Genomic DNA, 24,175 nt, shown 5'->3' with positions numbered 1-24,175 from the left:
TGGTGCCCAAAGTCGGTCCTATAGGTGATGAAGAAAATATCCAAGGTGACAGGGTTTTTTAAAACTCATATTGGACATGGAACAGAATCATCGTCTCTCCCCGCTTCTCAAGACCTTAGCCTGGCTAACAGGGTTCTATGGTCCACCAGAACCTGGATCTCTGACTGATCCGGTGCCCAAGGAGTCAGAGGTGGCGGAAGGACAATGATGACCACGGATAATCCGTACAGTACTGATCCTGCTCTTTGGGTAAAAACTGATGACTTTGTGTGAGCTTACTGGGCTGAGCAAGAAGCAGGGAATATGGATGTTAATTTTAAAGCATCAGAACGACGAACGATCGAAGGAGGGGGTGAAACCGTTAGTCCGGGGTGGGAGAGGCTCAAGATTGGCCAGAAAACTGTAATTGGCGCACTCCAAGTGTACATTTTATTATATTTGTCAGAATTCATCCAAATTACTCAATGTTGTTTGTCAAAGAGGTATTTGCAACTGGTGAGACGCTGATGAGAAAGGTGATGTGCTGCTGTAAGGTAATTTAGAAGTGTTTTGTGAAAAGCACATTTATAACATGAAACTGTTTCTGTGTTAAACTCGAGTATCATTTTGTTTAGAGTTTTTCTGGGTTTAAACCCTAAAGGAGGTCGACTGAAATGGCGCAGCGCCAGGAGGTCAAGAACAACCAGCAATTGAAGAACAAACAGTTAACCAGAACAACTAGTAACTAAAGCACAACAAGCATTTCAAGAACTACCAGCTAGAACAAGAGTAACTCAAGAGCAACGAATAATTCAAGAATCACCAAAAACCAGTAATTCCAAGAACAACCAGTTAACCAGAACAACCAGCAATTACAGAACAACCTGTAAACCCCAACAACCAGCAATTCGAGAACAGCCGGTTAGAGGAAGGAACCAGTTTTACCAGACCAACCTGAGGAATTCAAGCTCTATGAGGGAACACATTATCTTAGTGTTCCCTTGTGGTACATCGTCTTTAAAACGGTACCTACACTTCCAAATTTTCCCAGCCTGATTGTGGTTTCTGGTTGTCCTCATTCCTTTTTGAGCAGCCTTTCTCTAAGCAGGTCCTTTTCAAACATCAAATCCATGTTCTCCCTGCTTATGTTCTGGATTTCTTGACAAGCTCTCTCATATTTGGAAGTAAGAAGGTTATTTCCTCCCAAAGGTCGTCCCTCTCCATACTGGGTGTCCATCCTCCTCTCTGGCCTTCTCAGGTCTATCTTGAGGTGGATTTTTAGCTTGAGACGTTAATTCCAAAAAAAATGCATTTCATTTCTCTCGTCCTTGCATTTTGAGCTCTCCCTCATCAAGCTCCTCACGAATCGACATTAGCTGGGCACAGAGTGCATTGTTTCGTGTTTCCAGTGTGTCATATTGTGCTTGTATGTCTGGTTTCCTTTAAGCACTTGCACAAGACTTGGAGCACTTGATCTTAGATCTGAGACATTCCACAATCTGTTTCAGTCCTCAATTTTCCTTCTCCAGTGTCCGTCCTCTTTTCAAAAGTTCGAGGATTGTCAAACTTGTCCATCACAGGTGTGTTGGTCCTTTCTTCAGCCATTTTTGCTGTACAGTCAAGATTGTTGGTATGTAAAATCCAATATTGTTCTTCTGACATGGAACACAAATGAGTTGCTCTGTGGAAGTAGGGATTGAAGGGAAATGGATCACAGTCATCAGTGATGTCGTAGAGCAGTGGTTCCCAACACGCGTAGCGATACCGGTCCGTGAACCAATTGGTACCGGGCCGCGCAAGAAATTATTAAATATTTCCGTTTCACGTATTATTTGAGTCTGGTGGATATTTTATTTTGAAAATCCTTTAAGCAGATACTCATGGTTATATCTTGCACGTCAACATTGAGCCACAAGCAGCAAAATGAGTAAGAAACAGATCAGATTAGATACCTTGGTGAACCAATGACCTAATAAACTGTCTCAACTTCAAAGAAAAGAACTGAAAATTATTGAAAAAATGTCTTTAATTAAAATGTGAGCATCTGAGAACATTTCCTATGACAGAAACAGAAGCACTAAATGAATACAAAAACCTTTTTTAGCTTGTAAACTCTGTCCCATCAGTGCATAAGGTGGACTGGTAAAATGTTCTGATAAGGCAGGTGGGTTGGTGAAATCAAGGACGTGTAATAATTAATGCTGTAATTAGTAAGAGTGTGTAAACGTAGAGAGCGGCTGATTAGAGCGTGGTGACGGGATAGTCCTGAACGTTTCCCCGCCGGATGTCGTCATGAAGGAGTTAGAGGGCATTCAGGTCACAGGCGAGGCCTCCGTCTTGATCAAATATCAGACAATTCATCGTTGTCACACAGTCAGCTGGTCCCTCGCTGCAGCGTGAGCAAACCCGCCCGTTGCTGGTACTGGTTCCGTTTAGCCTGTGCGATTCTTTCTGTCAGGTCGGCCGGCTTCTCGAAGAAGTTGACCAGCGCCTGCTCGGTGAGCAGCGAGGCCAGGATCTGAGCGTAGCTCACCGTCCACTCGTCGTCGGCCGCCAGAGCCCCGTCGGACGCCGCCGTGGGTTTGGTCTGTTCGCGGTGACCGGCCTCACCGATCTGCAGCACGAGGCTGGTTACCGTAGCGATAGCCTGGAAGAGGTCATTCTCCTCCGGGTCGCCGTGGAACATGCTGTAGAGCGTCTTGCAGAACTGGATGAACTCTCGCTGGGAAACGAGAGCAGAGGTTAGATTTTAATACAGGGTAACATGTTGTTAGTATGTAGTAATTACTTAGATTTACTAAAGTTTTTATTGGCTTCGTAGTAAAACTTTCAGCTTTATATTGGAATAAATGGAGTTTGAAAAACAATTTATTTTTGCCTGATTTTGTTACTTTGTAATTTTGTTATTCATGTGAATTTTCATTTTGGTTTTTAAATACCAAAATTTCCAAAAATTTTATATTTTCCATATTATGATGCAATATTAAATGATTTATGTTTTGATTAGTCTGATCAAAGATACTTTCGTAATTTTACAAACATAGTTGAAAAAAGTTTTTTAGCTCTTTTTTTAACAATGACCTTTTTGCTCTTACTTAAGTCATTTCTCAGACAAATGCTTTTTATTTTAACTTGAGTGAATTTCTGTAAGCAAGTAGCTTCCACATTAGCAAAGGAACAGAACTAAGTTCAGGCTGTGCACGTCCTTAAAAAGTCTTAGATTTGCATGTCCTAATTTCATTTGAAAAATATAAGTGGACCCGGGGAAGACCCAGGACACGCTGGAGCGACTATGTCTCTCAGTTTGCCTGGGAACGCCTTGAGGAAGAGCTGGAAGAAGTGGCTGGGGAGAGGGAAGTCTGGGCCTCCCTTCTGAAGCTGCTACCCCCGCGACCCGACCCCGGATAAGCAGAAGATGGGTGGATGGATGGAAGTTGACCTTTAATGCATTAGTCACAGGTCTTAAATTTCACATTGCTTTTTTCTGTTATGCAAAAGTTTTGAGTTGCACAGAAACATCCTCGCTGCTTTCTGTGACTCGAGGCCATGGCTAGCGGTGGCATGGTGGACAGAAGTCTAAAATGATAACAGATGCTGTTAGCAGCTCTGGTTTTCAGCACCTGATTCATCAGTGGCAGAGGCTTGTCTGCGTCTTTCTCCTTCTCCTTGACCAGATCCTGTAGCATCTGCTTCAGCTGCTCCTGGTAGTCTTTCACTACTTCTTCACTTTCTGAAACTTCCAGAGCAGATGTAATCAGATCAGGATTATAAAAGAATGCATACTGTATTTTAAAGAGACTTCGAGGGACATGTGTGTTTCAGTGAACCTGGAGTCTCTTTGTTCACGTAGAGGGGCCTGCTGGTGGACAGCAGGGGGCTCTTGAGGGACGGTTCATCCTCGCTCTCTGTCAGAGCTGCAGGCATGCAAACAGCCAAGAGCATCACTCACAGTCCTGACAGCAACTCTCATTGTTTCACTGCGTTAATAATCACCTGGAGGAATGTGGAGGCGGTAGAGGAACCTTATTTTCTCATTCAGCTCCTCACAGTACAGTGTGTCTGGAACAAAAGGAAAACGTCAGCAAGGCGGTTTTGTCTTGCAGGAATCAGCCGTAGAGCCGATGCGCTCGCTGCCGCCCACCCAGCCAGCTGGCGAACTCCTTGAAGGTGACCAGGTTGTCCCGGTCCAGGGCCAGCAGGGTGAAGGTGCGGTTGGAGAGCGTGTCCGTGTGCTGGCTGGACCCGGACGGCCACGGCGCCAGCAGCCCGTAGAGGCTTTTGAACTGCGGCCGGTCCAGCCGATACTGCCGCTCCACGAAAGAGTGACCGGAGTCGCCTTGCTGCCAGGCCGCGGCTTCTGCCGCCGCGGCGGAGCTGCTGTCGCCCCAGTACAGAGTGATAAAGTGCTCCGTCTGCAGGGCGGAGGAGAGGAGATGACTCTTTTTATTCAGAAAAGATCCAAAGACATTTTAACCCGAGGAGGAACGAGAGAGCACCTTAAAGAGGTCGTACAGGTCGGACAGATTCTCAGGAGAGATGGAGACGTCCGGAGACACCAGGCGCAGCTGCACGGCGACACACACGGCACAACGGATGTTGCAGACGGATACGAAGATGTGTTTATGTTCACTCAAAAGAAAAGAACGTCAGCTCACAGTGTTTTCCTTGATGGTGTCCTCGTGGGCCTGCAGAACCCGGACTCTGTGCAGACAGCGAAGACGCTCGATGTGCCGCACCGTCAGGTCTCTGAATTTCTGTCACGAGAGAAGAAGAGTTCATGATGAACAAAGCAACTTTTACACCAAACAAATGTTTGATGTTTCATATTTACACGTCATGCTGCCATAAAATATGATAAAATTATTTAATGCAGGGGTAAAATTGAGTAATAGAAAAACCAGAAACTTTCTAATAGAAAATGTACAAACAAAGAATAGAACATAGAGGTGATTTATTGGTGCTCACCAACAAGAGAAATTCATTTTCCCTTAGTTTGTCGTTACATTTAACTTTTCAGACAAAACAAAAAATTGTGTTGGCCAAGATTGGATTTGGGACGTAAGGATTTTTAAAGATCAGTGCACCTTAATAAAATACCACAAAAGTCAGCAAACACAAAGCCCTGAAAGAAAATATACAAACAAGAAAGTATGGAATGAAGAAGTGCAACAATAAACCTGCCCAGATTTTCTCAGTGTTGGGCGATAAATGAAAAACAGAACTTCTTCTTCCTTTAGCAACGTTGACAAAATGGTGTCGTCCGGAATCAGGCGTCCGGTTTCTTGAAGCTCGGTGATCGGCCTCCATCAGCCCTTTAACGACATGATGCGTTTGTACAATATTCTTCCTGCGCTCACCGCCAAGGCCTCGCTGATGAGGTCGGTGATGTTTGTGTGTCTCGCGACGGGAATGTTGGTGTCGCCGCAGCTGTTTTCCTCTGCGGCGGGCGGTGGCGGGGAAACACAAGGCGACTCTTCACTCCCGACCTGATCCAGAAAACTGCACAGGAAACGATGGAGGAGGGAGTTCACACTCAACAGCTTCAATCAAACATAAAACCCTTTTTTTTCCCCTTGACTTGTCATTTCGACTGAGTCAGGTTTACAGCTAACCCACCTGGTGAGGATCATGAGCGCCTGCCCGTCGTCGGTGCAGGCGGACAGCTGCGCGGCGTTGGCGTCCAGCACGGCCAGGCCCAGCTGGAAGATGGATTTGATCCCCTGGAAGAAGAAGCAGTCCACCACGCAGACGGCGCTTTGGAAAGGTAGGACGCTGAGGAAGAGGGTGAGGAACCAGGACAGGGAGACGGAGGACAGCGCGGACAGGTCCGGGACCTGCTCCGCCAGCTCCGGCAGGCGCTCTCTGATCAGCTCCTCAAACACAGACTGGTCCACCTGGGCTCCTGTAGAGCACAGAGTCAAGACGTCTTATGGCGTTTAAAAAATATATATATTTCTGATGAATGGATTTTTGAATGACCACCAAAAATAAAGCCACAGAAATTTTAGCTAAATAAAAAAAAAGTTCCTAGTTTCACAATATTTTTTATTTTCGGATTCTGGCCACTAGATGGCAGCACCAGCGTCATCTTAGACGGTCCAGCACCAGATTCTGTTTTACCCCCTTTAGCTCCACAGTTTAGAGACACTTTATGAATTACACAGGCAGCTCATCACTTAGATGAACTTGTTGTTGTTTTTCCCCTCTTACATTTTTAACCAACAGGATAAAAATGACCCCCGCTTATTATTTTCCGTCCAACCTGCGCCACACAGCCGGATTCTCGGAAAGCAATCATTGCTTCTTTAAAGATGAAAGAAGCCTGTGGACATTAAAAGGAAGTGGAAAATTGCTTCAAAAGCACCTGGCAGGTCAAAAACAAACAGCCTGTGAAACACAGGAAATAAGCCTCTACGTTTAGAGGCTAAAAATAAGCTTCTCTGGATGTTTTGGGCGTCTTCGAAAATAAAACCACAGCACAATAAACACCTTCTGGTGTCAGGCTTTAGGAGCTCAAGGCAGAATGGGTGATGGTTTACCGATGACCCTGCGGTTAAAGTAGTCGGGCAGCATCCTCTCACAAACGGCCACCAGCAGCCAGAAAGCTTCTTCTTCTTTGGCGTACAGCAGCAGGACGGACGCCAAGATGTTCATAGACTACGTAGGAGGAGGAGAGCAACGAGGGAAGAAGAAGAAGTTACTCAAAACTCACAAGCTGGAGGAGTGAATCAGCAGCTAGTTAACAGTGGATACCACTTGAGCACCGAACGCTCAAGAACTGTTCAGACTCCATGTTTTACCTGACAGTATCCGATCTTCGGGTTGCGGTGAGCGTAGGCGGTGAGGACTCGCCGGAGCGCGGCGATGCCGGTGGGGTTTTGGAAAGCCGGGTGGTCCGGCAGCGAACGGTGCAGGTCGCGCTCGATCTCATCCGTAGCCAGGTTGCTGTGGCCCATCGACTTCTGCACCAGGCCGGCGTAGTAGCCCTGGTGGGAGTCCAGCTCGGAGCACGCATCTGCACAAAGAAATGGACGGGGAGACGAGAAAACAACGCTCACTGCTCCGAGGTCACGTCAAGCTTCGCTGCACCACTGAAAGGAAGTGAGCGATAAATACGGTGCGGTTTCTGACACCCCGTTTTGTTTTTCTACTCAATTTCAGGTCGTTTTTTTTTTTTTTTTTTTTTAAACCAGCTGGTCACTGCTGGCGGTTTCAATACGAGGAAGTGTGACTGAACACAGGAATTAACCACAGACCAAAACGGACCAGCGGACTTCAGATCTAGTTGGAAAAGTGCCACCAGCTCTGAATCTGAAGGAAAGAAGAGGATGTGAAGGTAGGAAAGCATCTCCATCTGCACGTCTCTCTGTAAGCAGACCCACTCATCATAAATCATATTCATTATATTGAAGAGCTCAAACTCTGCAGTGTCCTCAAAATCTTCCTCACACCACAGATTCATCTGTTGATGTGCTTAAAAGATTCTTGCAATAAGTTCAGCTTCTTTCTTTCTTTCTTTTTTTTGACCGTTGTACTGAAAGTTTTGCAATTTGGGACGGTTTAATCCATGAGTTATTGTTTCAGTTTCATCTAGGAACCTTAAAGCTGCAGTACATCGTTTCCCAGGTGTATAAATGAGCTGTGACACAGCATGTGCAAAGTGTCAGTCTTTAAAATGCAAGAAGATTTCAAATAAAAACTACTGGACTCCACAAAAAGACTGAAAGTAAGTCATCACTGAATTTTTGAGCAAAAATAATCATCCGAAACATCATAGAAACAAGTTTGGACATGTTTGGAAAATTAATAAATGTATTAAATGTTTTAGTACTTTTCCAAAATGTTTCAATGTCAGCTGATGCCACTAGGGCTGAAGAAATGGTGATATAATTACTTATTTAGTTTAGTTTATTTAGTTAAATAAAAAATCTGCAGAAATTTAAACATATTAAGGGCATGAATAATCGTGAGAATAACTGATTGCTAAAATAATTGTTCGTCGGCGCTCGAGATGTAAAAGCCTTTGGATTTCTCCGCATCAACATTAAACCTTGAAAGTTCACCTCCTTCCCTCCGGCTCTTCTCCGGCCTCCTCTTACCAGAAAACGTCATCCATAGCTCCCCTCGCAGCGACTCCGGGATCCCCATCGCAACCAGCTTCTGGATCTTCTCAGTGCGAAACATGTGAACGCCGCGGCCAAACTCCGTGAAGTGGTCCTCCCACAGCCGCTCCTTCACCGGCTCCATGCTCTGACAGGAACAGAACAACACTCTGATGAACAAAAGGAGATTTTAAGAGACGCTGATTTAAGGGATGGGAGAAGAGGGATCACAGAGGGAAGCGTTTTTCTCCTTCCACCTTGTTGCCGTTGCCTCCTGGCTGGCTCTGGTGGAAGGCCGTCATGAGGGCTTCGCTGTTGACGGTGTTACGGAGGACCTGCTCCTCCACCTCCTCCTCGTCTGAGAGGCCAGCGTCGTAGTAGAAGGTGTAGTAGGGCGTGGGGGAGGCCTGAGGGGCACATGAGTTTGAGTCATGTCAGCGCCTTTGAATTTTTCGAGTTCGTTTCAGAGAAGTTCGCAATTTTTTTAAATCAACAGAGGTAAATGAAAGCAAACCGAGCTGAAGAAATCCCAATCATAAAGAGCAAACCAGCTGCCTCACAGTCAGACAGGAAGTGTTGATGTGAAACGGAGAAGAACTGCTTCAAAAGCAGAACCCGGCGTTCTAAATGCTCCAAATTACATCTCCATAAAACAGTTTGCTTCCTCGTATCAGTGTCTAAACAGAAGCTTCACCGCAAGGAAATGGTCATAGAAAATCAAAGTGGTTCTTCATCAGGCCGAGTTCAGTCAGACCCGGACAGTGAGCCAGCCAATCGCATGGTAGCACCTCTATGGCAGGCCATCTTAACGTAAAATCGACTTCACCACGATCTCTGAAATTACTTTATGACTAGACATACCGCTTCGGTACAATATAATAATATTTAATAATTCCATCTCATTTTAAGATGGGAAATGAAATTTGACTTAAATTGCAAATGTCTTGAAAGTAAAAACTAGGCAAAACTAAAATGATGTCTCGAACATATTTTTCACAGCTTTTCTTTCTCTGATTTCTTGAATTAACATTCTGATTAATTTGTCCAAGAGTAAAATATAGAAGAGACATTTAGAGCTCAACAAGCTGCCTGTATCTGAATCAAAAACAATTTTCTGTGCGTGCTCACAAAACTATCTTAGTATTTGACATTTTAAAGAAATTTTCAATGTAGTCTCTGGTACCGTGAGACGTTACAATACGAAAATTGCCAAAGCAACGTCTGTCTGGTTCATGTTCGTGTATTTGGCCGCTGGATGTCGTCAGCGTATCCATGCTATGAGAAGACGTGATCAGACGATGTGGTCAAGTGACATGATGTAGAGTTTATGTGAAAGAGAAGAGGTCCGAGTTCTCAACCGTGTGGCACTCCTGTGGGATTTTTTTTTTTTTTTTTTTACCTGGACTGAATTATTCTACACTGCTTGCAGATCATTTGACATTTGTCAAATCTTTGATTAAAAAAAAAAAGGATGTAATTTTCACTTTGCCTAAAAAATATTTCTGAAATCTGGTTGCAGTCTGCAGTCCTGCTTCAGCCGCACAATTCATCTCAACACTGATGCTGATTCATCCAACACTTTCACATCCTGCGAAACACCCGGCTGAACTTTCACGTCTGCTTCTTATGTGGAATCTTTAGTTAAAGTTAAAGAAAAGGCAGGGTTACACATAAAAGGACTTTCACTTTGAAAAATCGTTCAGATATTGTACTCCTATGTCTTCCATGTGTAGACGGGCCGTGCTGTCTCTCAGAACTGTTTCTGTGCTCAGATTGAATCCCTCTTGCAGAAATAGCTTCTGCTGATATTCAAATCCTGCTCTTCTTGCTGCTCGGACCTCAAAAAAAACAAAACAAGCTCCGTTCTCGCCGCATGAGAATCTCTCCATGAACGTAACACAAATGCCCTGAAGTTGGGAGCGAAGCTAAAGCCACACACTTTATTTTCTGCAACTATTGATTTACAACTTCACAAGAGGGAGCGGGGATGTGAAATCTCAGACTTTATGCCCGCTAAGAAAATTACAGCATTTATACAATCTGAGCACAGGAATAAACTTTTGAGAGAGAGCAGAGCATATCTAGATTAAAGAAAAAGACTGATTTTTGATTGTGAATGTACATATTTGAGTCAGAGAAGCACAATTTACAGCGATAAATCAAAAACTAAGAATCCCACTTCACATGCTTCTCTTCCAAACGTCAACTGTGTTTGCTGCAGACGTCAGAGTGGCTTTGTTGGCCTGTTTAATGCAGTCCATAATGAGGGCCTCTTCCTCTCAGCAGGTTTTAACTACTGCTGCTGCGTTCCTATTAAAATCCCAGGTCAGAAAGCTACATTAAATACATCTATATGCTCTCAAAGTATTGCTGATATGTGCACTTTTAGATAAACTATCCCGGAAGCAGAAAAGCAGCGACGATGAGATGCAGATGTCTAGCTTGGAACGCTTTCCGAAATAATTAGAGGAAAAGTAAATCACAGAATGGCGAAACGCTTTTGCAGACATTCTCACCACACTCCTCCTGCTGCCCTTCCTGCTGCGAAACACGGAGTGTTTCCACTGCAGCGTGCGCAGCCGGGAGTTCATGCTCTCCACCAGGTCGTCGCGGTCCTGCAGGTCGATCAGCTGGAAGGCCTTCTTGGTCCGCATGCTCACGATGACCGGGTTGGGAAGGGCGCTGGTGCTCTCTGCTTTTTCTATGGACAGAACCTGGTTGGGGGGGGAAATGAAGGAAAACGGGATCAATTTCTCCACATAAAGTAGCAGACTTCTTCCTACCTCTACATGCGGAACGGAAAGACAGGGAACCAACCAGAGTTAAACAAGTGTCTCAAATAAATTTTGCTGGATGATAAATTGTGCCTAAATTTATTGCAACAAACAATAATGTTGTTGTTTTGAGACCATATTCAAGTAATGTAACACTAATGGCATAAAAATGCAAGAACAGATTTACAAAGATCAATCAATTTTTAATTCTAATTAACATTTAACACTGGACCTGGAAGACATTTTAAAAATCCAAAATAATAAACAAAACAACAAATAAAACTAGTAAATTTCCAAAAAAATTTAAGCGGGTCCCGCCAAAGACACTGCCCGTCGATTGGAGAGCAACGTTCTGATGCTAAAACTTAGCATCAATGCTAAAGTAAGCGTATGTACTCGATAGCATGTGGAGAGTCACAAGCATGTTGATTAACATGGACTTACTCCATTCAGTATGTTAAAATGAGTGTAGAAGCTAAAATGAGCCTAAATGCTAATGTCAGCCTAAATGCTAATGTTAGCCTACATGCTAATGTTAGCCTGCATGCTGTCAGTGGGATGTGGGGGAAACTAGCATGTTGTCTTACATTGACTTCCTCCATTCAGTGTGCTAAACATGGCTAATAAATTCACAAAATAGCTAAAAAGCTTATTTCAATGAAAAGGCTGCTGCTAATGTTGATGCACTTTAACATTAGCATTAGATTTTTACTTTTGCAAAAGTAAATAGATATTTTCTACATGGCACTTGGTTACCAGAAAACGCACTCTTAGCAACAGATTAATAACAAATATTGTTGTTGTTCAAAAATCATAAGAGTTCTTCTGCTCTTTTGAAATACTACACCAGCTCACACTATTTTTATGGTGCTGAATACATTATAAAACGCTTGTCTCGTAGCAAGTCTTCCACCATGGTGGCGTCTCAGTCGCTCTAACAGGAAGCTCTGCCCTCCCCTGTTGGAACCGAGTTTTCTGCCATCTTTGTAGTTCTCTACACATCTGCCCTCCTCAGTGTTCTGTTACGAGGGTAACACTTTCCACTGGAAAACATGGAAAAACAGTCATGTGTGAGCCAGACGCAGAGGGGGAGACAGAACGCTCTCACTGTTCGAGTCTGACACAAAACTGTGTTGGGTTGAGTTTGTTTTGATTTGAATTTGGCTCGTTTTTCACTGGTTACTCGAAATGCCCACAGAAGTAATAGAGCCCATGCCGAGCCGTATCTATATATTTCTATTTATTTTATCCCGATTAATTGATTTATGGGTTATTGTCACAGGCCTAAGGTTTATGATTAATTAAACCACATAGATGGGAGAAAAGAAAGCAGGACGATATAAAAAGACAGTGAACAGTTGCGTTTTGCAAGGCAGGATTGGGACTTATTGGTTTGGATTTGTTTGAAACAAAACGAAAACCCTATTTGGAAGCTACAAGGCTGATGGGAAATGTTTAACTGGAAGATTTGCTTACACTAAATCCACTGACACCGTAACAAACCAAGCATAAATTTAATCATTACCGATGTAAAATAAAGATACGGGATTTACCAGCGTCCAGTTTAAAAGTGGATGAGCGTTTAGATTTCACTGCTTGTACGTTTCCTTTTAGATGATTTACATCATAAACTTTACCTTCTGTGAAATAGTGGAAAGCGTGAGTTGGCAATCATTATCAACAGCATGTAGGATCTGCGCGTTACTCTTTAACCAGAACCCGGCAAAGTAAACACAAAGTCTTCTGAAAATAAACTGCTCACATAAATAAGATTTTGTTTAGATGAAAATCTCTGCCCACAGAGGTGCAGCTGGTGGGAAGAGATGAGCTCAAACAAAGGAAATCCTGCAAAACCAGAAAAAAAATTCCTCAATACTGATTCAGTTCAGTCGTGACCCAACAGTCACATGAAGGCGTTTGCATTGTAAAGCCTCAACTTGCGGGTGAACAGGTGATGACCGGAAACGGCCCATCTATCACCTGGAAACTCAAAAGTCTGGTTTTCTGATGATCCGCAAACACCACTGAAGCTAACTGGTCCAGCTAACATCAACACTGCATATTAACTCGACCTACGAATGGCACAGCAGGTTCAGGAGATAGAAAAAAGTAACACAAGAACAAACTTGTTTGCATAAATAATCGTTCACTTTTACATGCAATAATGTGGAAAAAAATGCAGACACCTTTGTACAGATGTCTTTTTTTCAGGGGAAGTGTTGATACATTGATGTTAGAAATAGAAGAAACAAGTTAGTGTCCTGTACCTCAGAGAGGGGGATGAGCAAAGTGCAGCTGCCCTCCTCTCTGCTGGAGAAACACAGATAGGCGTCGGTGGTGTAGAGCGTCCCGGCCGTATGGGAGCGGCTGTGCGGCGTCCACGCCGAGCACGACGCCACCTCGTACAGCTTCTCTGAGCGCGGGAGCCGGAACAAGGCAAGGACGTACTCTCTGATGGCCTGTTCCTCCAAGATCCTGGAGGGGAAGAAGGTCACAGAGAGGTGAACCTGAGAATCAGCTTAGATTTAAAGTTTTGGGATGTTAGAAACGGTCTTGAAGATAAAAGGAATAAACCTTTTTAAGATCACTATGAATTAAATTTAAGACACTTCTGAAAAAGACAGTGAACAGTTGCACTTCTGTTCACTGTCTTTATACTTCTGTTATGTCACAATAGAAGTGTGCAAAAGAACATTTCAAATTCATATTGTCATATTGTTTGGCAACAATGGCTAACATCATTCAGACAGCTGGCAATAATTTCATTACCAAATTTAGACACCAAAGGTTAACTAGCAAGTGTTTATTTGAAGCAAGTTAGCGGTAGCCTCGATCGCTTCCATTTAAAGAACAAAAACTTTTGAGTCCGATTGAAGCTTTTATCTAACAGAAAAGTACCTCGAGAAAAATGAATTACGGCATTCCTGCAGCAAAACTGAATGTGATTAAAGTATTTAGGGGAATGTGGATGGAGCTCCAGACTATATAATCCTGGAAGAAAACATGTCAGAAGCTGTAAAAGATTTCAGACGGTGGCCCAGTCAAAGTTCAAGCCGAAATCTTACTGAGAATCTGTAAACGTCAACATAAGCTCCCCCTTCTGTCAGACGGAGCTTGAGCTTTTTTATTGTCGCAATTAAATTTGTGGTTTATTATTGGTATGCTTGCCAGGCAGAACGTCAGCACCTTTTGCTTTTTACCTTAAAAGTTTTAGCGACATTTTTCACACATAAACATTCTTTTTATCGGGTTTTATCCACTGCAGCAGACGTCTCAAACAATCCTGAAAAAAGTTTACGTCAACTGTGTCAGAAGTGTCTCAACTACTTTTAGATTATGAAACTTCCTGAAAGCATCACAATCTTATCAAACCGATATGTTATGATCTTTGACTATCTCACATTTTTAATCTTGGAAGCAGGGCATTTTCATGTTTTGGGTTAAATTTTCTTGTCTTTGAGTTTAGGGAACAGAAGAAAACGTATTTGTGCATTAAAAAGTCACGTTTTGAAAGATTGAGATTACTCTTGTGCAAGAAAAAGAAAAAATGCAGTCAAAAAAATAGGAAGAAATACACCTTTAGTTATTTTTTATAATTTTATGAAAAAAAATAGATTGATTGCAGTTTGAAATAATAAAATATTACAATTTCTAACTACGTGTAAGTGCTATGTGTAGCCACCTCACTGTTATCTTTAACATTTTTGCAGCATGTTAAGTTCCTGCTTCCTCTTTTCTTCCAGTTTGGTGTCTTTGTGGTCACTGTGTGCAATCCGTTTTCTTTTTCTTCCTTCTTTCAGTTTTGATCTTATGCTGAAACAGAAATAATTAAACCCTAATAACAATTTGCACTTTGCACTTGCTTCAAAAGTCATTTGTTCACTTTAACCTGATGGGGTGTGATTTGATTCTGTGCAAGTTTTAGTTGATATTTTGAAGGCATAACTGATGCAAATAAATAATTTTAAACCAATAAAAGGAAAAAATTTTGATTTTTTTTGTGAAAAAAAAAGGGATAATACAATTCTTCCCTCTAAAAAGTCAGGCAGAAAGTTTTGAAAAGCCAAAAACACGAAACCCGCCATTAAACTTCTAAATCTGTTTTATTTTGCGTCAGTCGTTCCAGGAGCTTTTTAAGCGGAGGTCCTTCAGCAGCTCTGACCTCTTGGTGATGCGTGCCGTCTGCTGCAGCACTCGGTCCAGCTCCAGGCCCACGCTGTCCAGCAGCCGCCTGAGGGTGATGTCAGCCAGCTGACCCATGACCCCGAAGGCCTCGTCCAGGTTGAGGAACATGGAGAACTCCCTCTGCCGCTTTCGGGTGGTGACCCGGATGGCTTCGGTCATCAGAGCGGTGGAGACCCGCTCCAGCCGCGTCACCTCCGCCCAGGGAATCACAAGCTTCACTGGGGAAGGCAGACGAGCACGAGGTCAAGCAGCGCCGTTAGCATTTAGAATATTTATAGTTTTTTTGCAGTCAATAATTCGGTAAATAAAATTGCAATTTGTCATGTTTTCAGCTTTGTGTGGTTCACTGTCACCCAGTACTGAGTCAAACAAACAAAACCTTCTGAAAACGTTGTTCCCCTCCACGCCTGTGGTGGCACTGCTCCAAGAACCTTTGAAGAAGGCAGTGAGAATAACTTTCTTCTTTGTGAAATATGAGCAAAAACGGAGCAGCATCAGATTTTAGCAGTGGCAGGATTTCTATTTTGTTGTTGGTAAAAGACCACAAATCATTTCTCCCGCTAGTCCTAGACTTTGCAGGTGTACCAGAGTTCACTTTTACAGTCGATTGAAAAAGTGCTGCAGTCTTTCTAGGTCATCGAACTAAAGTTTGATTAAAGAAGACTAAACAGGGTTGGTGTGAATGCATTGGTGTGAATCCATTTGGTGTTCAGACCTTCTTTTCCCAGCAGAAACGAGTAAAAGGCCATGTGGTTGACGCTGAGGTAGAGGAAGCCCTGCCGAGGCACCCGGCCCTTCCAGCAGCAGCAGGAGTAGTAGGTCACCAGCTTCTCTGACGAAGGGAGGCCGAAGTGCAGCTCAAACTTCAGAAGCGCCTCTCTGAACTTTTCTGGATCCTCCTCCTGGGCGGCCTGACGCCCCCGAACCTCCTCTGCGATGAGGCCCTGCACCGGACATCACCTGTGCTCATTACCCGAAGCTTACGCTTGGAGTGGTTTCTAATACAAACACGGTTCAAACCTTGACTTTTCCTTTGACGAAGCTGGCAGCATCCTCTTTGTTCTCAAACACAGACAGAGACTGGAGCAGGTTGTGGACCAGCCAGTCCCAGTGCTTGTTCACCTCCTCTATGGTGGCTCCTGTTGAATGAAGCGGCACAAAGAATTGTCAAATGTTTCCGCGTGGTGACGACAGACAGGAAACGGTGGGAAACTTGTGGTTCTACTCGCCGCTGGCGATGACCCAGCTGATTTGGGAGCCGGGAACCTGCAGCAGGATGCGGAACGGCGTGACCCTGGCATTGGAGTCCAGCACCGTGTCCAGCGCCCCAACCAGGAGACCTGCCGACGTCGGAAAAAGAAGAATTAGCTTTGTGGACTGGAAGGTTTCAGGAGGCTGAGATGTTCATATGAAAAACTCATTCTGGGATTGTAACAGACGACCCATAAGAAGTAAACACCAAAAAAAATGTCTTTCATTGAGAAAACATCAAAATAATGAATTTAAGCCCTTGTTTTTCTATTTAGGAGCCAAATCAGGCAACAAGATTAATAAAGTTGTGGTTTTGAACCTGCTAAACTTTTCTCACAGTCGATGAGTCAGCAGAAAGAGCCGGACGAACCAGAATTTTCTCCAGGTGTTAGAAGCGAAAAGTAATACAGGACTGCCCCTCCCACATCTGTTGCTACACACAACCAGTTTCACTTTTTCCTCTTGAAGAAAAGAATTTAAAACAATTGAGCTTTTGGGAATATTTCGCGTCACAAAAATGAAGGTGTGGAAACTAAATAGTGCCACCCATGATGGGTGAGCCAATTGTGGCATGTTAAGCCACTGGTAGTGAGGTCACTACATGAGCAGATAGCCCAACTAATCTAGTTATACTTCCTGCTTCACGTTGCTGCTCTGTGAAGAACAGAGCAGCAAAAATGATTATCATTGTACCAAATCTAATCATGCAAGAATATTTATCCACAAACTTGTGCAAAATGCATGACTCAACCTGTTGTTAAAAGCCAAACAGCAAAAAAAAAAAAATTAAATTAAATAAAATGCAGGTGCTGTAAGGGTCTGCTCATGAACCTGATCAACAAAAATTCAGTAGAAGAAACAATTTCACAGCAGGAAACCACTACAGAGATTCAGCTTTGCTGTTGGGACGGACATGCGAAAAAAGTCTCTAATCTGGTGCAGAGATCAGATTCATACAGTCACCAGAAACATCACGTTTCATGTCTGTTTCCCACACCGGATATTAACTAATGCAAGAAAATAGAGAATCTGATTGCCTGACTAAATAACAGTACAAACGCATGCTGATGGAAATGTTGCACGTGTTTAGTCTCAGCCTCACAATGCAGCTTAATTTCAGGTTTGTGTTTGATTTGATGATTTTCATAGCTTGTTATGGATAAAAAAAATAAAAAATGAGTAAAAGATGAGCTATTTATGTTTGTCATGGATTTGTAAATTAAATACATTTGCTAAATGAAGACCGAACCCATGTTGGTTACCAGGTTCCAATTGTTTAGTAGCATCTCCAAATAAAAGTTGTAAAAAAAATCTTCACATCATCAACAGATGGTCAAAAGATTAAACTAAAGAGCCTCTTTAGTACCTCGAAAGGCCACTATCGTTAACGCATCAACGCAGTGCAGCAGTTAATCGACAAATGGTTCGAAACCATTTGTCGATTGATTGCTCTCGACTGATTGCTCCCTCTTCCAGCGGAGGGATTCGCTCTGCACTGCAGGTTTACTGGCGACTCTGAAAACAGGATGAGAGGCAGGTTGTTCGGTTTCAGGCTCCTCTCCTGCAAAACCAGCCCTCAGTTTGTCCATGAGCCAGACATCCTGTCCACCTATGAGACGCAGGATATTGACACACGAGAATATGAAACTTACATTGATTTTTTTTTTTTTTATCACATCAGTCACTGAAATTGTCATCTTAAATAACGCTGACTGAAATGGATTCTGTAAAGTAGGTCTTTATTTTTAGCCTTTTGAAATTGCGTCTGTTTTAAAACGGATGCAAACCAAAGGTGTCCAAAGTGCGGCCCCTGAGCCATTTTTGGCCCTGGGAATGATTTTTTTTTTTTTTTTTTTTTTTTTTTTTGCAGTACGTTTGCAAATAGTTGACACAGAAAGAAACTGTTAAACATCTTAGGGTGAAATTTTCAAGCATTATCAAACAAGATGATGCATGAAATTTGCCAAACATATTACGCACAGTTCAGAACAGAACACTTTGTTTTTTCATAGTAGGGACAACAACAAAGATTTGGCAACATTAACGCAAAAACAGACGAGGCATGCACACTCATTAATCCTGGCTACACACAATGAGTTTTCTGAAAAAATAAATAAAGTGACTCACATACAGTTATTGTTGCTAGATCTGCTGAAAATAGTTTCTAGACAAGAATAGAAAACCATTCACCCAACAATTCAGGATATTATTTTCTATGTTTACTTATCCTTTTATTTTGTCACAAAAAGCCAGACTGTTCTGTTCGTGCCACTAAACTCTTGCACGTTTAGTTTATTGCTAAGCATGTTAAGAAAACAAGTAGCATGTGTTATTCTCCTGCGAGAGCAGAGAACCTGGTCAGAGTTGATAAAAAGATGGATGGGGACGAATACGATCAGCCTATTGATCAGCCTGTTCAGAGATCAACAGGCTGATCTCTGAAGGACGATACTGGTGAACATGGCATCAAAATGTTTAGGTTTTAGAACCGCTCAGACCCAACTCTGATTGAGAATCTGTGAGCTTCATGTTCACAGATCCTCTCCGTCCAGTCTAACTGGGCTACTTTGAAAAATGAATAAAATAAAATAAACAAAAGGTAAAATGCTTTCCTCTAGCCGTACAAAGCTGGCAGAGACGCATGCTGAAAGGCTTGCAGACAAACATGCGTCTTAGTTTTGACTCAGAAGGGGGTGAATGTAAATGCATGCCGTACTTTTTAGATTTGCATTTGCAAAAAAAAAAAAAGGGAAAAAAAAGGAAAAACATGCAAATTCAGTAACATTTCCCTCCACTTTGTAATTACATGTGACGCAGGTGTCTCTCTTACATAAAACCCAAATAAAATGGACAAATGTCAAACAAAAACAATCAGAAATAAATAAAAAAAACTCAAGTGCTACTTGATGTCACAACATTGTTAGTCTCAGATGTAAACTGTCGGCTTCTTCAGTGTGTGTCTTCACTGCAGGCCTCTTCTTGCACCATGGTGACACTTCAGCCAGCAGTGAAGTGTCACAATGATTTAAACCAACAAACTGCTGCATACGAGGCCGTCTCTGTGCGAGGGTTTGCTTAGCGATCTCTGAAACAAACCACAGTGCTACGTTTTAAGCCCCGGTCCAGCTCGACTTTAATCTACGAGCATCTTGAGGCGGCACTGCTGTACCCAGAGCTGCAGCAGCTGCATTTCAAAGCTCTGACGACGGCACACAATGAAGGTGAACAGATCTCCATCTTTGCTTTAACCATTAAACAAAAAAACAAAAAAAAAACACCTCATTGGAACAGAAACAGATTGGACAACTTTAATCGAGTACCATGGCTGCAGACGTCTTTGCCAGTAGAAACTTAAGGCTCTCAGGCAAATTTAAACCCCATCTTTAGTTTCTGAAGCTGCAGAAACCAACACGAAACCATGTTTGCCACCACAACCCCAGAAAAGCTTTTACTCTGCTGAAACAAAAAAAAAAAAGGAAACCCATTGACCCTGATGCTTCCCTGCATGCACCAACGCCGCCTGAAAGCGCTGCTGTGACAACTGAAACCAGAACGTTGACTATCGCACCTCTAAGAAGCTAAATATAAGCTTTTACTTGTCTCATATCTGAGAATTAGACCAGATGGAGTAACCTTGACTTTAAGGGGGGAGGAAAACAGGGGTTGTTTGAGATCAACAGGCTGAAAAGCTGCAGATGTTTCGTTTCCCAGCTCTTCTCAGCAGCTCTGCTGGGTGTGTGTGATGCAGTGGCACCAAGTTTGATTTCACAGCTTTGAGAGAGAAGCGCCTCAATTTCAGCATTCGTGCCCCTTCAACCAGCGTCGCAGATCTAGAAAACAAAATTCTTCTCCAATCTTCTCTGTAAAACAGATCAAACGTGTTTTACAGAAAACACCAGGAAACATTCAAGTTTTTCAGGTTTCGTCAAAAATGTAAATTTATTTCCCGATAATAATCTAACCCGTTCTATTGCCGTTTGTTTGCTGCAACGGAGGGCCACACACATAAAAAATTATTAAATTACAAAGATAAAGTTGTATTAGCAGAAGAAAGTCATCAAATTATGACTTTATTTTGGTAATATTACAGCAGATATTACCAGTGTTTTATAAGCCTGGCAGGCCACCAGGCTTTACTTGCAGGCTAAGCATTGCTTACTTATTTAAGTTTTTTTAAAATGTTTGCATTTTTCGAGACTTTATAGTTGGTGTTCAGGTATTAAGCTTCCAAACCTTCAATAATACATAATTATCAAGTGATGTTTTCAAATTTCCTGTCAACTTTGAAAATTTTTCTTACCCAAAAACACGACGCGCCGCTGGACGAATGACTGCCCCGGCACCCAACCGCCAGGCTTAGTCAGTTTTCTGTGGAAACTTTGAGAGCGTCGCCCCGACAACAAGCTTTCCTGACTTTGGATGTCGTTTTATCATCCAACTCTGGGTTTAGCTTCACTAATGCTCTCTAAGAAACCTCAGAGGCCTTCACAGAGAAACTGGATTTATACTGAGATCAGACAACACAAAGGTGGGTTGTTTAAAAAACAAAAACAGGAAAAAAGTGATCTATAAAAAAATTGGTTGCACTGTAATTCAATCAAAGGAAGAGTAAAAAGCAGCTAAGCACACACAGTCCACACTTTTCAGATATTTTTTTTCCCCAAACTTTAAAACTGTGTAGGATGTTCCTTCCTCTTGTCAATAACGCATTATTTTGTATTTGTCAAATAAAATCCTCTGAAACGTGTGATTTTAATGCAAGAATGAGTGTAAAACTAAAAGTCGTTTTTTTAAAAGTAAGCTCATTTTTACACCCTGTACCGTAGGTTTCCTTGCTACTGGAACGGAAAAACCAAACCGGAGGACATTGAAACAGCTCATCCTGCTCATCACTACAAGACAGCAGCGCTTGACCTTTCACCCCTTTTGCCATGAGAACAGCAGGAACAAACATATTTAGTGAAGCCCGACCAGGAAGTTCCCACTATTCTGTTTTATGAGAGAGAGAGAGAAAGAAAGAGAGAAACTCTGAATGGCATTCTGCACAAGGAGGAAGACGGCGCATAAAGACGGTAGTGTGTGTGAAGTGTGTGTGCCCCTCATGTGACTGTAGGGACCAACTTCCAGCGGGTCAAGTTCAGCCCGATGCACAGAAACCAATTACAGAAAGGAAACCAGTCAGAGGAAACGGCGAACAGGCCGCATTGTGACGCGCAGCCGGACAGGCTGCGTCTGTAACCAACACCTGGTTTAAGGAAAGCAGCGTTTTCACCGCCGTACGGCCAAGTGCCATAAAAATTCCCAAACCCTGTTGTCTGATCGTAAATCGCAGCTGGAAGTCACTTTCCACGGGCGGATTTTTCACCGAGACCGCAAAGAAGTTCCGGTAAAGACAGTGTGTCTGGACGTTATTGTGAATTCATAGTTTGCGCTTGCCTTGCACACGCCTTCAACTTTTCATATCCACGCTTTAATGTGTTTCATTACGATTTTATCTGACAGAGCGGGGGGGGGGGGAAAGCAGCACATACTTTTGAAATAAAAGGAAAATTCGACATGATTTTATACATTTTTTAACAGCAAAAAAATAAGTAAATAAAAATCTGAAAACTCCCTTGTGCATTTGGGGATTTCAGGAAGAGAACAGGGCCGAAACCTACAGAGAGAAATGCAATGAAATGGTTGAAAGGCTCCAGTCAAAGGCCGGAATTGATCCAACTGAGCAAAATAAAGCACAAAGAAAAAAAACAAACTTTGTGGCAGAATTAGAAATATTGGTGTCCACCAGCGCTCTTCACCCATTCTTACTGAGCTGGACGTACCCTGATAGGAAGAGTGAGCAAAAAAAGTCTCTGGTTGCGCAAAGCTGGCCGAGACATCATAACTCAAGGAATGTGAGGATCACTCCTTCCTCAAGGAACGCAAAAGATAAAAAATTAATCAGAGGCACAGCTGACATGCTGATGCTTATCTAGATGATGATGTAAACAGGCAGCAGTAGACAAACCCGTTTGAAAAGCAGGTGCTTCAGGGACTTCTGCTTTTGGTGTTGCAACTTTGACACAAATAAGGACGCGTTTGTGGGTCCTCGATGGTGCGTTTTGACCTGACTAATTGTTTGTTTTTGTTTGTTTTTGGCGTGGGGGCATTTCAACAGAGTAGGAGAGAAGTACACGTCTGGTTACAAACCTCGTCTTTGTCAGGTTGTGCGTTAAGCTGATGTCAAAAGGTCAGCTCTGATAATCCTCAGAGCTTTGCTGAACTTTGATTTTAATAATCGCTGTAAACTGTGTAGCGCGTGAGCCTCTAGTCTACCTGGAAGCCTTCCTTCCTTCTTTCCTTCCACTTGTATTGTTTCCCACCTGCGTCCCTCCGGCCTCCACCCCCTCTGTTCCCACCCTACAGCACCAGCCTGCTCCCCTCTGTTGCTTCTCCTCGGTTTTTTTTTTTCCCTTTTCTGTGCGTTTGTCTGTTTACCTGTTATCTTATTTGCGTGCTCTCCGTGGCCTCTCCTCTTCTGCAGCAGGAAGAAGTCGTTGCTCCTGGCCGTCACCCAGAGCTTCAGAGCGTTTTTCAGCAGAACTTCCTCCGGGTTCAGCCACATTTCTCCCAGCGGGGAGGGACCGGGGGAAGCCCTCCGCTGTGTCCGTCGGTGCCGCGGAGGAGCGTGAAGGTTTCCGCCCGTCCTCCGGCTCCGGCAGCGACCCTTCCTGGCGCTAGAGCGGCGGGTTTCGGGGTCCGTCCATGGCTATCCCCGCTCGCCTGGCTACGGCGGGGTTTTCGGACTTCCTCGCCTGAGACGCGTCCGCTCTGCTATGGAGCCTCACCCCCACGACTTGCAGCAGCTGTACACACGGTCCGAAGATCGTCTCTGTGACGCAACCACGTACCCGGCTACTATGTCAAGTGAGGTTTTTCTGTTGTTTCTCAGCAGAGCCTCTGTGAATAATACCAAAAGAGCCCGGTGTTTTTCCTGAATGTTAATATTTTCAAAATCAATGCAACGATTTTTTTTAACGATTTTTTATTATTATTTGATAAAACTCCAATATGGCCGCCTTGCATTTTAAACATCTTTCTCTCAGCTTCATTCCACGAACATGTCACTGTAATGTTTTTGTAATAATTTTAAGCACAATCGTGTCCTACAGAAGCTCAGTTTGACAGGTTTCAAGTTCAATAAATGGTTTTTTTTTACTCAACTTAAAAAAAACACTATATTTCTGCTTTGCGCGCAAAAGCCGATGGCAGAAAAAAGATTTCTGATTTTTATTTTAAAACGCCTCTACAACAGGCGATTGAAATAAAACACTATTATCATCAGAGCAGTTTGTCTAACAATCCATGATTATGAATGTCATAGTTAATTGTATTTGGGGTTGGGATAGTTTTAAAACGAACGAGAGCAAACAGTCCAATAGCACAGGCAAAAGAAGAGGGGAATGCAGAAAATAATAATGATAATATTAAAAATCTTAATTTGATAAATGAAAACCAATGCTATCTTTGAAAAGTTGGAAATGCCAATTTTTTTGTAGGTTGATTCATGTTTGGCTTCTGAAAAACAGTCAGAGTGACAGGTCTTCATCCTCTTGTCCTATCGTTTTAATTCCACCGACTTTCCCTTTCGCCAGTTCCGCTGCAGATTCATCTTCTGTCACTGGATTTTCACTAGTTTATTTTGCTCGCTGTCACACAAACGTCACTGTACAATTTAAGCTCAACAACGCACCTGAAAAATATTTGGATAGTTAGAAGCAGATCAGCCCTAAAGCGCAGCTGACAATGTAGCGTTTTGTGAGTTGCTGCATAATATAGACGAAAATAAAACCAGAAACTATAATAACCACAGGAGGTAGAAATGTTTCAGTCTGGAAACGTATT

General features: G+C 42.9%; 1 protein-coding gene across 1 annotated transcript; it reads right to left on the bottom strand.

Moving 5' to 3' along the window:
- Window positions 1–1,987: 1,987 nt before the first annotated feature.
- On the bottom strand, window positions 1,988–23,131 carry LOC129361097 (TBC1 domain family member 8). Its single transcript, XM_055031757.1, has 20 exons — window positions 22,769–23,131; window positions 16,270–16,380; window positions 16,061–16,179; window positions 15,756–15,984; window positions 15,018–15,258; window positions 13,123–13,330; window positions 10,598–10,795; window positions 8,339–8,488; window positions 8,079–8,229; window positions 6,780–6,994; window positions 6,519–6,636; window positions 5,596–5,881; window positions 5,337–5,478; window positions 4,635–4,733; window positions 4,476–4,544; window positions 4,121–4,391; window positions 3,973–4,038; window positions 3,807–3,893; window positions 3,600–3,715; window positions 1,988–2,701 (listed from the first exon to the last, which is right to left on the bottom strand). The coding sequence occupies exons 1-20, from the start codon at window positions 22,893–22,895 to the stop codon at window positions 2,354–2,356; spliced, it is 3,351 nt and encodes a 1,116-aa protein (XP_054887732.1). The 5' UTR covers window positions 22,896–23,131; the 3' UTR covers window positions 1,988–2,353.
- Between the last annotated feature and the right edge of the window lie 1,044 nt (window positions 23,132–24,175).

The sequence above is a fragment of the Poeciliopsis prolifica genome, unplaced genomic scaffold (assembly GCF_027474105.1).
Source record: "Poeciliopsis prolifica strain line A6 unplaced genomic scaffold, Auburn_PproV2 SCAFFOLD007, whole genome shotgun sequence".
Taxonomy (NCBI): domain Eukaryota; kingdom Metazoa; phylum Chordata; class Actinopteri; order Cyprinodontiformes; family Poeciliidae; genus Poeciliopsis; species Poeciliopsis prolifica.
Note: the sequence above shows the minus strand (reverse complement) of the source record. Positions and strands in the feature narration are given on the sequence as shown.